The 12,802-nt window shown below is 37.5% G+C and overlaps 1 protein-coding gene across 2 annotated transcripts in view; it reads left to right on the top strand.

Annotated features, from left to right (window-relative positions):
* Positions 1-12,802, top strand: part of glra1 (glycine receptor, alpha 1) — a 57,243-nt gene that overhangs the window by 17,220 nt on the left and 27,221 nt on the right. The window contains exons 3-4 of one of the 2 annotated variants that reach the window (XM_084133695.1): positions 584-622; positions 10,917-10,984. In XM_084133695.1, coding sequence (XP_083989821.1) covers positions 584-622; positions 10,917-10,984 — 107 coding nt within the window. The remainder of the gene's footprint in view (positions 1-583; positions 623-10,916; positions 10,985-12,802) is intronic. The other variant, XM_084133696.1, reaches the window with a different exon arrangement.

Here is a 12,802-nt window from a genome sequence, read left to right as displayed (position 1 = left end):
CTTTGTAAAACAACAAAAAAGGGGGAGCTGTTTTGTGGTCCCAAAGTAAGTTCCCATTCCTTTTGTATTGCACAGCCCTGCAACCCAATGCCAGGCAAATCAATTTGATCTACCGGTCAAGACAAAATCTTGAAAACAATTATCCTTTTTTACAGTTTGTGTAACACTCAAAGTGAAGCCAGTTTGACATGTAGTCTTTGCATTTTCCCTCCTAGTGTATTGCATCTATTCGTGCATTTTGCTAACCTCTGCCTCCCGTGACCAGATATGCATTGCAACCCCCATCCTTTCTTTCATTTCAGTGCTTTGCCTCTTGTCCTGCCCGCTCTGAAGTTTTGGACGAATAAGTGCATCCCTCCTTACCTGCTCTTGCCTTTAGTATGCCCTTAGCACCCAATATTCCCTGCCACACACTTCAACGCTCAAAGTGTTGGCAAGTGTAAAGTAGAATACGTGAGCCATGCTGCTTATGTTTTTTCTTTTTTTTTCTTTTCTATTGTTGGTTCCGCAAAGAAAAAAAAAAAAGAAAAAAAATCTTGCTGTTAGAATATCATGTTATTAATCCTGATCTTTTTTTCATTAGACCCACAAGGCTCCAAATCGGATGGTACTCACAAAAAAGGTACTTCCTTTTTATTTATCCAGGATTATACAAGCTTATTGATTCATGCAATGAGCGGGCGATATCTCATCTGAGAAACAGCTAAATGATATAATGAGTTCAAGATATCTGTGTGTTTTATTAATGGTTGAGAGTAACATAACTAAAGCATTTGCCCGCAATGCAACTGACATCAGACGGGCGTCTGATCTTTTTATAAATGGCTTGCTTACTGATAACACCAAATGACACATGAGATATTAGTTTATATTTTCTGGTATAATTGGATATCATTTCTTGACCTTTATTCACTGATAGGAGGATCAGAGTAATTGGTCTTCAGGCAAGCATTTTAAAATAGCTTACGTTTATTTATTAATTAGCTTCCTTTTACTCATGCTGTGGAAATGACTACTTATTTAATTCTGTGTGTAGCCTCCAGTTGTTGGTTTAGCATTGGAACTTTGTGACTGCCACTATTTAGTACCGGTTTACCCCTAAGATAAGCTTTGTGTTGCCGGGCACGATTTTAATCTGTGCACCACTGATTTTCCCTCTGATCTTGGCTTAAATTATAATTAATTTGGGAGAACAAATGAATTTCTAAATATGACTGAACAAAAACAACAACAACTGTTGACGCTCAGTTATTCGTCTAATCAAATGTTGTTGCTTTAGGTAACAAGCCATGGTTTCAGATATTGTATTCAAATAATATATTTGATTCCGATGTACGGTTGTCCCGGTGGTGCATGTAATATTGTTTTTGTGACTATTGAGGTTGGAGAGATACAGCTCCAGTCCTGTGGGTCGAACGCTGCCGGTAGATTCTTATTAGAGCCCTGTTATTTAGCTTTATTACGGGCATTATATACACAGCTCACTCCCTTTATGTAGACTAATGTGAAGCCTTCTGGATGTTTGTCACGGCTCCAGTGTTCTCGAATGAATGATCATAGGAGGAGTATCCACAAATCACATTAGAGTATTATTCTGCATTTATCGCGCAACGTTTAATCATCATTTATCCCAGCTGAGATTACTGCTAGCTATTGGTGTGTGCTCTAAAATATGTCTGCAGTATGTTTAATGTGTATCGTATGCATATATTAGCAGCGTGTTAAGAACCGTAATGGTCGTTTGTATGTTAATTTATAGTTATAGTTAGTTATTAGTCATGTTGTTTGTGAGTTTTTCATGCCTTGGTACCTTAAACGAAATTAATCATGACCATGTAAGGTTTCTACTTGAAGTAGCAGGTTGTAGATGTGTTTGAAAATTATATATTTAATTTGTCAGGGATGCAGCGTTTTTTTTATCAGATGATGAATATTCAGAGTGTTTGTTTTTATATTGCACACATTTTGTCCTTTACGCATCCAATATACAGATCATTGTAGTGAAGAACGAGTTCATTAGGAAGTCACAAGGAAATTTCGTTTCCATACAATATTTCCATTACTCATTTTTAAGTAATAACTCTGTTGGAGAAGTTATTTTAAAATAGTTTTTCTACAAGCTAATCAAAATTGGAAGTAGTTAAACTCTTACTTTATTCTAGCTATTCTTTAGAAAAAGTACTTAGATACACCACAAGTTGCTAACAAAAAAGCTATATATATATATAAAATATATATATATATTAAGTTAAAAGGAGCAATATTAGCAAATGGCCTGACAGCTTCAAACTATATAATAATATGATGATAATAATAATAATAATAATAACAGACAGACATATTCGCTAAAATGTTTTAACTCTATTTGAAAGCAAAAGACATTCTAGTAGAGCATGTTTGATTATTACCTTTGATTTGCTCAACAGAGATATGTAGAATTTTAAACACAGTTTAAAAAATGCTTGTTAATGTAAAAGCAACTGAATTATTTTCACACTATTAAAAAAAAAAAAAAGTGCTTAAGTTAGTAGCGTTAACTTAATACTTTTACCTAGTTTCTCCCCAACACTGGTAGGACTGTATATGTTACTGAAATATGTAAATAACTCTAACAGCATTTCAATATAATGGCCAGTGAAATCCGGATTGGACGGTAGGAAGCTCAGTGCCATCGTTAGTCCAGCCGAGATGTCGGCCAGTTTATTAGAGATTCATCATATTAATCTAATTTCCTTCTTATCTCTATTCTCTAATCTAATTATTTCATACGCATAGCCACAGAGTGTAAGGAAACACAGTCTCTCATATCATTAAAACCATCAGTTAACCTCGGTGTGAATCAATTTCGCTGTAATATTGACCATTTAATCTCGTGAGTTCTGTAGCTGAAGCTACCCATGCAATCCAGTGTAATCAAACTGTAGTCGACTCATTCTCCATTCCGGACTCAGTGCCACAGCCCTCCTATTGATTTATGTCTCTCTCCAGCCTCCCTCCTCCAAGGCTGTCATGTTTCCCCTATCAGTGATGCTAGCCTCAGGGGCAGGAAGAGATCCTGGTAATTTAGCAGTGTGTCATTACTTATAGGCATGTGACAATGCTAACTCAGACACTCTCTCTGAAACTAGCTGTCACTGCTCAGGCATCTTTCCCCGTCCGAGCCGTCGCTGTCCGTCTCTTATGAATTTTAATACAATCCCCTTAATGGTTAGGGTCGCCTCTAGCTGAACCGAACCTGGAGTGATGGATGGCTGTGACTTCTGCCCAATCTGGATTTGGTTTTGTTGGAGTGGGTTGTTTCAAGTAGAAAATGCATAGAATGCAAAATGATGTTTGAGTCAGGGATCCACATAGCTGCTTTTTATGTGCATAAACCAGGTTTGTTTTGTTTTGTTTTATTGGTTTATTTAAGAGGGGACAGTGCAATTTCATAAAACACATGAACAGACATGGTTAAAAAAAGCCAGAATTAGCCAAAAGGCTATTTTTCATCTGTAGTCCCCTGGCCAAGATGTAAAAAAGCATTAAAATACAAACATGAAAATACATTAACAAGTCTATGGCAGATCAATAACACTATAAAATAATTTAAGGCACGCAATACCTGTTACACACAAAAAACACGTTCAAAAAGGCGACGGTATCCAAATATACAATAAAGCACAACAGGCTCGGCTTTTAATGTTGGCAGACATACATGTTGTTAATTGTCAAATTGTTAATTGTCAAACGTTTTGTCGTAGTAATTTGCTAAGACATTGCAGGGCATTTTGTATTTTTTTATGCTTAAAATGTTTTGTTTGTTTTTGTGCTAATCTAGTATATAATGTTCTCTTTTTTAACCACTCTATATTCTGTTTTTTTGTAGAATTCAAAGAAAAAATATTTTATTTTTGTACTATTTTATGCTATTATGTTTTAGTAGTATTCTAGTTGTTTTTTTACTACTCTATATTCTGTTTTTTGTACTGTTGTGCTATTCTAGTATAATATTTTGTTGTTTTTTTGTGTACTATTCTATACTATATTTTGTACTATACTATATTCTGTTTATGTATTATTTTTTTATTCTATATTGTGCTCTGTGTTTGTAGTACTCTAAAAGAGTATTTTGCTTTTTTGTAATTTTCTATATGTATGGGATAATCCACGGCTAGCTGTGCATTAAGCGCGACGTGGAGGCAAATAACCACCCGACGCGAAGCAGAGGTGCATTAAAATAGTTTAATGCACAGCTAGCCATGGATTATCACGCTTATACCATGGTCATTTGCCAGCATTGACAACTTCAAACTGTTATCGTCATTTACGGCTCGTTAGATCTATTGCGCCAGAACGGCCACCACACACCATCTTATTGGTGGAGAGGAGACAAAATTATGAAGTCAATCAGTATATATGGGGGTGATTAGTAGGCCGTGATGGACAGAGGCCACTGGGCAAATTTGGCCAGGATGCCGGGGTTATACCCCTACTCTTTTTCCGAAGGACATCCTGGGATTTTTAATGACCACAGAAAGTCAGGACCTCGGTTTAACATCTCATCCGAAGGACGGGACTAGCAAGCGACAAGTTCCAACTAGACGGACATTTAAGGGATACGGTAAAGTCATACCACTTATTACACAGCATTTCGCCACATTAATAATTATGGGGATAAGTGATATTGATCTGAGATGAAACCATTTTAAAATGGTACCTGTGTGTTATCTAATAATCCATTACAGTATACAAAACATTTGTCGCAAAATGGCAGCAGCTGCGTTTGTATGAAACGAGAGAGCGAGTCTGCGATACCGGATGACAGAATTAAAAAAACTGTTCACAAAATACTGATTTTTAAGTAGCCTAATATAGTTTCTGTTTGTGTATTATTCTGTAGCATATTTTTTTTGTAGTCTATTTTTGTACTATTCTGTACTGCATTGTGTTTTTATATAATATTCTAGTGTATATAATAATTCTAGTGTAAAATAATTTTTGTAATTGTTTTATACTTTGTTTTATAATCTTAGATTGTATGTGTTGGGCTGTATGTAAAGCACTTTGGCCAACGTGTGTTGTTCTTAAATGTGCTATGTAAATAAATGTGATTTGATTGATTGATTGATAGTATTATTTTTTTCCTACTATTCTATACTGTTCTTTTTGTAGTATTCTATTAGTAGTGGTCCATAGTATAGTATGGTTTTTGTACTATTTTCTACTATATTCTGTAGTATGGTAATACAGCATTCTGTTTTTGATATTCAGAAACTTCTATTTGAGGTATTCTATATTATATTATCATTTTTGTTGTCATCTGTAATATATTCTTTTTTTATAGTATTCTATACTTTATTTTATATGTTTCTATACTATATTTTTTTGTATTATTTTGATTTTGTTGTACTGTAAATCTCTTCACATCAGAATAAATCACATTAAACAACAAAATCTCAACAGAAATGGATTTTGGATTATGTAGATACATGATTTATTTGTTTTTTTTCCCCATTTCACTCTTCATAAAGAAGCTCAGCTCCTTCTAGGGCTGGTCCGAATACCATTTTTTGAGCTTCGAAGCTTCGGTAGTAATGAACATCGAATATCCGAAGCTTCGGAGAGAGAGGGTGCTGAACATATTCTTCTCTCTAATAAAGGCAGGAATCTCTATGTGTCTGTATGTCCGTTTGCATTTTTATTATTTCGAGAACCGTTCATCCAACCGACTTCACAAGGAAGTGCAGTGTTGCATTTGGTGCAATATAGACGGACACACGAGACGCGACACATTCAGAATTAATAAACTTTTAGTAAGCTACAGAACAGCGCGAGCGGGAAGCGGCGCACCTCACGCGGGCAGGGCTAATATGCTCCGAGAATGGACACTGCACTAGTGATATAAAACAGGTCTGTTAAATTAAGCAATACTTTTAAGGTAGTCTAATATTTTTCTGACTAACAAATTACTGACACAGTAAAGGGTAGATTTAAAGGAGAAGTTCACTTTCAAAAAAACTTTTGCTGATAATTTACTCACCCCCATGTCATCCAAGATGTCCATGTCTTTCTTTCTTCAGTCGCAAAGAAATTAAGGTTTTTGATAAAAACATTCCAGGATTTCCCCCCATGTAATGGATTCTATTGGGACCCAAACGGTAGAAGGTCCAAATGACAGTTTAAGTGCAGCTTCAAAGGGCTTTAAACGATACCAGACGATGAATAAGGGTCTTATCTAGCGAAACGATCGGTCATTTCCAAAATAAATAAAAAAGTTTAAGTTTTATAAGCACAAATGTTCGCCTTGCTCTGGTCTGTGATGTGCGTTCGTGACGTCACGTATTACGCAATTACGTTGAAAAGGTCACGCTTGAAAAATTTCTGTCCTGAAGAAAATGTTCTTTTTGGCTTTTTAATATTAAAACACCGAGGATACGCACACGAAATGGGCATTTTAAACGATAAACTGACACAAATACATTTGAAAATGTGTATATGGTCCTCCTTCCGCACATTCGTAAACACGTCAAGCGTGACCTTTTCAACGTAATTGCGTATTACGTGACGTCACGAACGCGCATCACAGAACAGAGCAAGGCGAGCGTTTGTGCTTATAAAACTTAAACTTTTTTATTTATTTTGGAAATGACCGATCGTTTCGCTAGATAAGACCCTTATTCATCGTCTGGTATCGTTTAAAGCCCTTTGAAGCTGCACTTAAACTGTCATTTGGACCTTCTACCGTTTGGGTCCCAATAGAATCCATTACATGGGGGGAAATCCTGGAATGTTTTCATCAAAAACCTTAATTTCTTTGCGACTGAAGAAAGAAAGACATGGACATCTTGGATGACATGGGGGTGAGTAAATTATCAGCAAAAGTTTTTTTGAAAGTGAACTTCTCCTTTAAATAAAGAAAAATGAAATTTAAAGAAAAAACGAAATTTAAATAAAGAAAAACGAAATTTAAAGAAAAAACGAAATTTAAATAAAGAAAAACGAAATTTAAATAAAGAAAAACGAAATTAAGTTAAATTAAACACGAGATTAATTTAGATTGATAATAACGGGTAAAAAGGCTAATACATTTTGCTTCTATTATTCTATTTTCCACAATGTCAAAGCAACGCAGCTTAACCCAAAACACAAACTCAGGCATGCACTTCGGTCAATACAAACTCCTGCACTTCGGTCAATACAAACTCCGCTGTTCTGCTCTAGCCAGAGAACACTCCCGTTGCAGTTAGGCGTCGGTTCTATTTCTAGCATGCACGCATTTTCCGCGTGTCTCACGCAGGCAGTGTGCAAACTCCAACCTGTTAACATGGGAGCCGAAATAAAACAGCTGAGACGCTCACGCCACGCAGCCAGTGTGTCGCCGGCCTTATTCAAGCGCGAGTGAGAACCGTTTCGTGGGGGATCCCAGGTGTGCAAAAAAACCCCCCCCTGAATATTCGAATGTCAAATTTTCAAATCGAATAGGCCTACCAACCCACCGAACGAATATTCTAATATTCGGGTCCAGCCCTAGCTCCTTTGCTGGCGCTTAACACCTTTTTTTTTTACCCTATCACCGTAACTAGAGCAGCGCAAATTGAAAATTGCCCCATGCCAATAGATTTACTCAGCATCAGCCCATGTCAGTGTATGGGGAGTAAGAGGAAGCCCTTGACATTTGCCCCGGTGTTGATTCAGTGAGGTGTGCTAACATGGAAAGGCTGGTAGGGCACGTTGCTGTCCCTTTGTTACCAGTGGATCTCACTTCAGTTGAAAACTGCCTTGCCAAAACCATATCGGTACAGCCATAGCCATATAAATATTTAATGTCTCTGTGCCATTGTATTTCTGCTGAGAGCAGCTCGATTTTTAACATGAGCAATATCATTAAGCTTTCTTTATTTATATCAGACACTTTCATTTGTGGTGGCCCACTTACCTGGGAGGCATCTTAAGTGCCCGTTGTGTGTAATAAATCTGTTTTGCTCCCTTATTGAGAGTGTCCTCTGGGGGATAACATCTTGCGCGCCATTTTCCCTCCAGCTGACCAGTGTAAAACAGAATAATGGCTTTTGAGGCTGTATCATTCTCCGGTTGCTGCTAGGTAAAGAGATGGACTCACTCTGGTATTGATCAGTTTAGTCATGAACCTTGTTAATGAATGACTATAAACTGCTAACTGTAAAGATGAGTAGTGGTTGTTGGTTTATGAAGAAGTAATTGGTCCCTTGGATAACTGTTTTTTTTATTTTTATTCTTCTGTTCGGTGGGAAGCACGTAATTTATGGGCTTTCTAACGAGGTTATACTTACCCAAGGGACATTTGATTAATGATTGTTCTGTTTATGCATGGAATTAATCACAGTAATGACTCTCTGAATGTTTAGATTTTTCTTCGTAAATACTTAACTGTGCAACGTCAATACAGTACGGGAAAACGCTCTTCCCTCACTTTCTCCTTCTCTGTCTCTGATGAGCTCATCTCTAGGAAAGACGAGGCTGATGTTAGCGACTCGCTTGTCCTGTTTGTGTCTGTGTAATAAAGAGAAGCGCAGTGAAACGTGTGAGGCTTCTAAACTACCGTCACCTCTACGAGATGAGAGTGGAGGCACGGCTCAGAAATTAAGGTCTGATTTGCTGGGAAGGACAGCTGAGTGAAAAATGTATAAATAACCTGAACGTCCCTTCGCTGGTGGTTGCTTCCCTCTGCAGTGAGCTTCTCTAAGGAGAGCAGGGCGCAGATTGTTTGGGCAAAAACATGGCAAAGCAAATCATTCTTGGCGATGACTCACCCTTTCCTGACAGTTAATGAGCTCTGTCTTTCTCTTTCTCCTCTCCTTATTGGAGGCTGGGCTCACAAATGAACTGCAGTGGGGGTTGAGGACATTAGATTTCCTCTGTGCTGCGTCACATACGGCAAGGAAAGCCAAGAACAGACAAATGATTACAGCCAGTATAATACTACCCAGTGGAAGGAATAAGCCAAGAGCAACTATGGGGCTTGACACTATATAGAGGCTCAAACAGGAACTGCCTGATAATATGATACAATTTGAGCCAGTTCCAAAACTAGTGAACCGCATACGAAGGCAAAGTCTGGTTCAAAAGGTTGGCAAGTGAATTCTGCTAAGATACTTTGTTTAAGCCAAATTCTGAGGCAACATCGCGTGGCCATCACAAAGAACGATAATGTACCACAACGAATGAAAAACAAGATGGCGGACAAAGTTGACTTATACATAATGCTTTCGATTAAAATTAAATATTACGTTGCGCACAAAAATTAATTACGCTCAACTACTTATTGTTATGCTCGTTAGAGAATTGTGCTGTTAGCTTAGCAACATGCTAATGTCAAACTATTGAAATCAATTGTGAGTTGAGTCTTTCATGCAGAATGCTTATTGTATTGCGTCTGGAATGTCACAAATCCATTTGATTATGGTTAGGATGCTGCCTTTGTAGGCAGGCAGTGAGGCTGCTCACTAGATTTTGAAACACAGGTGTTGTGCACATTTAAGATATAGACTAGGGCTGGAACAACGTGTCGCCGTAACGATTACGTCGATTACGCACGGTTTATGTTCATCCCTATTAATCCCCTGTCATGTTTCACACAAAATAAAACTCTAGAGCAGATGCTAATGGCTAGTTAGAATGAGTTTTGTGTGAAGCGTGACAGGGGATTAGGGATGAGCATAAACAGTGCGTAATGAACATAATCGATTACATTGACATGTTGTTCCTGCCCTAATATAGGCCTTAGTCAGGTTTGACGCCATATTGCATGTAACACGGATGGAAATGAGGCTGTGACTTAGTCTTCTCTACAATGGCACATACAGTATTGTAAAGATACTAGATCCAGGAATTTTTCCAATTTTTTTTTAATCTACATACAGTTTTTTGTTGTTAAACAGTACAAATAAACGCACTGTATTTCTATTCCTCACAGCTTCGTATTCATTTCTGTCTGAAATTAAATATGGCACTACCCTGACCATCTAAGATCTGTTCGTCAATTAAGACATTTCTGATGGCGCAGCGCTATACAATCATGTGTAAAATTGTCAAATCATACATGAGGTAAATTTATTTCCAGGTAATAGTTTTCTTGGGGATTGCACTTCGCAGCCTTATAGAATGCCTAATAAATTGTGCAAGACTTTGCAGATTGCAATATGTTTCTTTCCAGTAATCTACTCATTCAGCACCTTAGGATGCTGCGTGTGGCTCGTCAGCAGGCAGAGAAATTGGGTTCAGGGTTTCTCCATTCTGTTCAGCAGCTCTGTATCTAACCGAATCAGAAGTCTGGAGCCGCCTGACAGGGTCTTTACGAGGCCATGAGCGCCGTGTCACTCCAAATATCCCCCTCTCTGTGTTTACAGAGCCATATGTGATGGATCGCTTGTTTTTTGTTCGTTTTTTAACAGCAGAAGTATGCTTTCTGTTCAGACGTATACATCTGTCTCTTTGACTGCAGGTTTTCAGTTGTGCACCAGCATAAGATATTTACTTCCAATATTTCTAAAACAGAAATGGGAGGAACAATGGCTTCCCTTTGAGGGTTTGTTCTGTCCTAATAATAATACTGTTGGCCCTTGTCTTCACAGAAGACTCACCTCAACATCCTTTCTCTTTGGGATGATTAGTCTAATAAACCATATCACTCCTTATTTTAACAGCATCTTTGTTTTGTAAGCTAAGGCAATGTATGGATCTTAAAAAGATTTACATGCTTGAAGTCAATTAAAATGTGCTAATTTAGCAGTTAGCAGGTAAGTTTTGGTTAGTATTTGTAGTTGATTCTTAAGGAATAGGTTTAAATTTTGGTAAGATTAAAATTTGGAGGATAACCTGTTTTTTTTTTTTATCAGTATCATTTGACTTATTTGTTGTTGTTGTTTTGTTGTTTTTCTCTTTTCTTTTTTCCACAGGTCCACCTGTGAACGTAACATGCAACATTTTTATTAACAGTTTTGGATCTATTGCTGAAACAACAATGGTGAGTATATTGATAAAACTTATGCATATGTAACCCTATAACGGTTTGGTGAAGAAAAAAATTCAGATGAGCGGGCTCCAAAACTTTGCATTTTTCTAATTGAATAAAAAAATAAATTAGTACTTATGATTAACATAAAAAAAGTGAAAGAGAAGCTGAACTGAAAAATTAACATAAATTTAAATATGCTTCTTTAGCTTAGTTTTTTTTTCTGTTTATTTCAAGGTTTTAATTAAAATCCAGAGTTTGGATGTGGTCTAAGACTTTTGGACCCCGCTGCAAAGGCCCATTCACACCAAGGATGATCACGATAACTATTAAGTATATAATAATAATAATAATAATTCAATGATAATCTTTCTAATTCTGTAAGAATAGTGGGTCACACTTTTATTTCAATGGTCCACTTTAGACATTCTACTAACCATAAGTAACTTTGCAACTGCCAGTCATTAGAGTTTAAGTAGACTGTTAGTAGTGTTACTTATAGTCAGTAGAGTCTCTGTTGTGGACCATCAAAATAAAGCATTAGCAGATATTAAGCTGAAAGTCTACCAATAATCCAATGACTAGTAGTTGACATATAGCTGCAAAGTTACTTAGAATGTCTAAAGTGGACCATTAAAATCAAGTGTGACCGAATAGTAAAGTCCACACCACAACTATAACAAAAACGATTCAGAAAACACTTTCAGAATTATTTTTTGCGATTAAAAACACTGACAGCCAATCAGCATCCATCCGACTTTAAAGAGCTCAGAATTTTTCTGCCATTGGTGTGAATGCTAAAATAGTTATTTATAGTTATCATGCTTGGGGTCAATGGGACTTAATGGTCACTCTTTTTATGATAATGAAAGACAGTGAATTTAATATGTGCACCCAAAGCCAGACTTTCACATTTATATAGTTTTATTGATCAGATGCCAAATACCTCTGGGGCAATATAGTTTTTAATGTGTTTTCAATGTATTGATACATGGAGGCAAATGCAATCGAAAGACATTTTCAACTGTTGACCAGGTGAAGGTTACACTTTTTTTTTTTTTTTTTCTTCGAAATAATATCTTGTAATGCCAAGATTTCCTGTTTGGCACCAGCTGAGCAGGTCCAAAACTTCAACAGCTTGCAAAACCCCCTCAAGCAGAACAAATGCAGTGCTTTCCACTCTTTCTTTCTTCCATAACCAGCGGAATTGATCCGAGTTGCTCATGCTCGTGTTCACACTGAGCAAGCGGCGGCGAGGTGGAGGGGCAGGAGCAGGTAACGCGAGCGATATCGATAAATCTTTATTGCTTATAGGGCAGTCAAGAACAATGTTTCAGCCAGTAATGATCCGACCGACTCCGGCCACTACTGAGACTGTCGTTCCCCCCGGCCTTTCGCCGTCCTAATTGTTTACCCTTTTTATAAGGCAAGGGGCCCACGGGAGAGGCGAGTGGCTATTTAATTATCTCGGCAGCTCTTTCATTTTCTTGAGGAAGCAAGTGAGAGCGAATGTGTAAATTTCAACGTCCGTCATTTGTTAGCAGAGTTGGGCGCGCGAGAGTCATGCAAACTTTTTCTAATATGTCACCGTCAGGATAGGATCTGGCCTTGGGCTTGAATCGCATTATGAGTGGGTTGTTGCCATAAATCACTCTCCTTAGCCTAGAGAAATCAAATCAGAAAGGGGAAAAAAAGTTGTGTGTGCGCTGATGAATGTGCGCCCACTCCTCGCTTGTTTGCAAAATCATTCTGTCGGAAACTAGCTGTACGTTTGAAGGGGAGTGTTTGACTGCAGGCGCCCTGTTTTGTTGTAGCAATGGATGTCTGAAA

Source organism: Abramis brama (genome assembly GCF_963993115.1).
Source record: "Abramis brama genome assembly, chromosome: 13".
Taxonomy (NCBI): Eukaryota; Metazoa; Chordata; class Actinopteri; order Cypriniformes; family Leuciscidae; genus Abramis; species Abramis brama.
The sequence above is the reverse complement of the archived record's forward strand: the minus strand, read 5'-3'. Positions and strand labels throughout refer to the sequence as shown.